The sequence below is a fragment of the Pygoscelis adeliae genome, unplaced genomic scaffold, assembly GCF_000699105.1.
Source record: "Pygoscelis adeliae isolate BGI_AS28 unplaced genomic scaffold, ASM69910v1 Scaffold103, whole genome shotgun sequence".
NCBI classification, from domain to species: Eukaryota; Metazoa; Chordata; class Aves; order Sphenisciformes; family Spheniscidae; genus Pygoscelis; species Pygoscelis adeliae.
The window spans coordinates 3,873,737-3,878,557 of NW_008824723.1; the positions used below are offsets into that span (position 1 = coordinate 3,873,737).

The following is a 4,821-nucleotide window of genomic DNA, read 5'->3' on the forward strand; positions in this document are numbered from 1 at the left end:
GGGTTCACAGGGCTTTTTAAAACTGTACTTCCTTCAGTTTGCCATTTCTAAAACAAGGTTTCTCAGAAAAAGTTACTGACATATTGGGATCAATATAGCACATTTATAAAAATGAAAAGAAAAGCTCAGAAGACGACAGCTTTTCTTCCACTCACTGTTACCCATATTGAACAATAAGTGCAGAGCCCATACGGTTGTAAAAATGCTCTTAAATTTGAGATTGAGACAAAAACACAGACAGCCAACAGAAACAGTTAAAAGATCATAGTTGTCTGAAGAAACTATGAAACTTCATAACTCAACAAAATCATTTTAAATAATCATCAAAAAACCCAAATCTTTTAATAATGCTCAAAGTAATTATTTGGGCTTCTAAAACATTTTTCAAGCTATGATCTCAAGCAGCTTGCAAATATTAGCAGCGTATTTTTTTATTTTATTTTTTACTTTAATAACACTCCTACAATAGTCAGCACTCCATTTAACATGAGGGAGTAGTGGTAGAATAAAGTTTAAGTGAAGGTTACACAGCTAGTCCACATAGCCCAAGAGATGGTGTCAGGAACATGGATTCCAAGTCTGTGTTGTTACCAGAAGACCAAACTTCCTCTCTAACACTCTGTATATACAACACTACATAAACTACTACGAGAGGGGAAGGAAGAGAAATAAGTATTCGCTGACTGCATCACAATACCAGGTACGACTTGCTGTGCTGAGGGAAAAACAAAAATTAGAAAAAGAAAATCCTCAAGCCTTCCCCCAGCCAGCTCAAGCAAGTTGTGATGAGTCTTCTGTGTTTCCCCAACCTTCCTCTCTCATCATTCTGCAAAATCCACCATCTGACACGGCAAGCGACTACTGCTTCTTTCACTTAATAGCATACTATAGAAGTGGACTGCAATTGATCTCATTTAATCATTACCTACATTGTGAAATATATAAAAAATGTTGTACCATTACACCATTTGATTTTTTTTTTTAAGAAAATGTTTTCATTAATATATTTCACTTCTGCAAAGACATCTTCGTAAGAAGACTGTTATTGACAGTTATTTGTTATTGACAACAAATAGCTCAGCCAATAAACCAGATGTTGAAAATTACTAGTTAAGAAGATTATGCTCTCAATAGCTTTAATACAGTTTATTAACTATTAGAACACCTTTTTCAAAGTCAATCCAGCTTCTATTCATAATTTTCTGAGAAAGATCCTTGTTTTCTACTCTTAGAATTTCTTTGCACGTGTCCTGTATTTGGAACGTTTACTTGTCATCCCCTCCTTTACCCAAAATATTCATTTGCATTGTTTCACACTGTCATGCGTTCTAAATCAACGCTCTCTTTTGCTCTACATAGTTTTTCTTTTCATCTTATTTTTATATAACTGCTTTCCAAGTTTTTAAGCTACACTTCTTTCCCTCTCTCTGCTCATTAGGAGCAGAAAGGTCAACTCAAAGGTATTAAATTATGCTCTTTTGAAACATATCTTAGCAGAATGATCATAAGTGATAAGCAAACACTGTCCAAAGCACTGCAAGGATAGCTTTGAACATCTACATTTTTCATGCACAATTTAATGAAAAATGAGCAATCCATACCAGTTTTGTACAAGGAAGTCAACCAGATGGAGAGAGGTTTGGTCAGCAGTCCGGACTGCTAAATGAAGTGCTGTTTCACCTGGCTCCTAAACACATGTAAGTAGTTAGATTTTTGCGTCTTATTTCTGAAAAGCTTATATCATCAGACCTACCGAGATATATGTCACTCACTCTTTTACAACAAGTCTTTCAACAGAAAAATATTATTAGGAAATTATGACGAAAACAGTTACTGCCTTTCTGATCTCTAGAAGCCACCATGTGCTTCAAAGGAAACGGCCACACACTTTCCGAGATCATAGCTTTCTCGAAACCAGCCTTCCCTTTTTCCCAGCTGGATGGAACAATCCCAAGGAGCCTTTAACCATTTTAGCTACTAGTAACTAAAAAGGAACTTGTCAAGGAATACTGAGCAAGTTTACAGTACTTGTTGCTTTATGACACCTTGGTGAGCACCAAGCACAGCCACAGCACTATTTCCTACAAAACCAGGAAAAAAAAAATCCACAGAAATCATAGCCCTACATACATTAAATCTCTTACAGAATCACAGAATGGTTGAAGTTGGAAGGGACCTGTGGAAGTCATTTGGTCCACCCTCCCTGCCCAAGCAGAGCCACCTAGAGCCAGTTGCCCAGGACCATGTCCAGATGGCTTTTTGAGTATCTCCAAGGATGGAGACTCCACAACCTCCCTGGTCAACCTGCGCCAGTGTTTGGTCACCCACACAATTAAAAAAAAAAAGAAAGAAAAAAGTTTCCTGATGTTCAGAGGGAACCTCCTGTGTTTCAGTCTGTGCCCGTTGCCTCTGGTCCTGTCACTGGGCACCACTGAAAAGAGCCTGGCTCTGTCTTCTTTGCACCCTCCCTTCAGGTTTTCATATACATTGATAAGATCCCCCTGTGCCTTCTCTTCTCCAGGTTGAACAGTTCCAGATCTCTCAGCCTTTCCTCATACATCAGGTGCTCCAGACTCTTAAATATCTTTGTGGTCCTTCATCACACTCTCTCCAGTATGTCCACATCTCTCTCGTACTGGGCAGCCCAGAACTGCACACAGTACTCCAGGTGTGGCCTCACCAGTGCTGAGTAGAGGGGAAGGATCACTTCCTCGACCTGCTGGCAATACTTTGTCTAGTGCAGCCTGGGATACCATTGGCCTTCTTTGCACAAGGGCACACTGCTGGCTCATGTTCAACTTGGTGTCCACCAGGACCCCCAGGTCTTTTTCTGCAAAGCTGCTTTCCAGCTGGGTGGTTCCCAGCATATACTGGTGCATGGGGTTGTTCCTCCCCAGATATAGGATTTCTCCTTGTTGAACTTAAACTGCATCGTACTTTATTTTTATATATATATAACATATGCATTAATGCATTTAAATGAAAATATAAATGCTGTTTAATTCAGTTTAAAAGTTGCATGAGAAATTAACCTAAAGCCAGATTTCATTAACTCCTATTGATCATAAAGGGCACTGAAAAAAAAAAGTATATTACAGTACATGTATTTAGAATTAAAGTCACAACTTTTTAAAGAAGCATGACTTTATTAAACATCAGAGAATTTACAGTGGAGAATGCTGCTATAAATGTCCTACCTGCAAGCTACATTTCAATTGGTGTTCATACCTTTCTAGGTATCACTGACTGTAATAGCTGAGAAATGCTAAGGAGCTAATTCTGTGGTAACTGTCATGGATGACAAATATAGAAAGCTTACCTTGTAGTTAGAGATTTGTAATGTGTTTCCATGATAAGCACTCTGTGATCTCTCAAGTGCTGAGACTATATTGAACTTATTCCCTCCACTTGATCCAGACAAGCACTCTGTCCCTTGCCAAGTCAGCTATTTTCACAGAACTTGTTGAAAACATCCTCTGAGATCTCTCCGAGTTGGGTTCAAAAGTAATGGGAGAAAACATTGCCGACCAAGTGGTTACTTATCTATAAAAACATGTTATGTTGCTCTTGAGCAACATTTCTACACGGATACTTGAGGTCAACCGGGACTGATTTTTCAAAAAAACTGTTGCTGACTTCAGAAGGAAGATCAAGTATTCAGAACTTTATTTAAAAAACAAAAAACTCTCTTCCTGGTTGAAAGAATTTGGTACTTCTGTAAATGTTTCATCAGAAGCTGTGAAGGCATCAGATTTACTCTTTCTTCATACAGAGTAAACGGAGACTCGTATACAGCCAATAACGTGTTCCTTCAGCAAGTACTTTAAAAACAGATATGATACTGCCTGTGGTATCAGGTGACCCTGGGTTATCAAGCCAAGCCCTCTCTCTTTGGGCCTTTTCCTAAAAGAAACATACTGCAGAACAGGTGCTTTTCAACATACTATAGTTGCACCTAGAACAGTGTATGATATTACTATTGCATTTCACACTCCTTTAGACCAATTGATGACAACAGATACAGTCTTCTTTTCCCTCCCCACAGTGATGCCACATTAAGGAATGGGAGAAAAACCCCACCATTTTCATCTGTGATTGCTCTTGTTTTAGCATCTAAGGTAGCAGCCCTGGGTCCTGGACATTTTACAAATACACGCTATTTAAAATACTCTGCTTTGTTTACCTGATAAGCTTACCTGTCCAGGCTCTAACAGTGGCTCCATTAGCTCTACACCCTCTGCATAGACTTGAATTAGTGCAAGTAAATCCCTGGATTTGACAGCCTCAAGTAATTCATTCAGTTTAGCTGCTGCAGATGCACAAGTCTTCCTAGAGAACTTATGATCTACATATTTAGCAGTGATAAATTCTTTACGTGCAGTCCTGCGGGGTGTGAAAATAGAGCTTGGTTTAGAAATTTTTAGAAAAATGGGTCAATGATTTAAATTTAAAATCACCTTGCCTAACTCAGGAGCTAAGAAGGGAAGAGGAAAACTATCAGATAAAGACTGTGTTGTTATTATAATGCATGTCTTCCTCGCAAAGAAGCCCAAAATAAGGTACATATTCAATTTTATCCTGCCTTCTTGTTACATACGAAAATTACTCTGACTCTGGGGACTAAGACCAAAGAAAAAACAAAGCCTGAAGTGTGATTTCTCATGGAAACATATCTACATGTTAAAAACAGGATAAGCATGAAAGACATGCTAAAAACAGGATAAAAGAAAAAATACTAAGTCGGCTAGAAAACAGCATAATAGGTTAAAAGGTCTTCTGAGGCAAAACCACATCTGTTATGCTCTCTGTGCAACTCCTACG

General features: G+C 38.5%; 1 protein-coding gene across 1 annotated transcript in view; it reads right to left on the minus strand.

Annotated features, from left to right (window-relative positions):
• ASAP1 (ArfGAP with SH3 domain, ankyrin repeat and PH domain 1) overlaps positions 1-4,821 on the minus strand; it is a 132,665-nt gene that overhangs the window by 32,464 nt on the left and 95,380 nt on the right. Inside the window, exons 17-18 of the mRNA XM_009323357.1 lie at positions 4,197-4,383; positions 1,602-1,687 (exon numbers count right to left, since the gene is read on the minus strand). Coding sequence (XP_009321632.1) covers positions 1,602-1,687; positions 4,197-4,383 — 273 coding nt within the window. The remainder of the gene's footprint in view (positions 1-1,601; positions 1,688-4,196; positions 4,384-4,821) is intronic.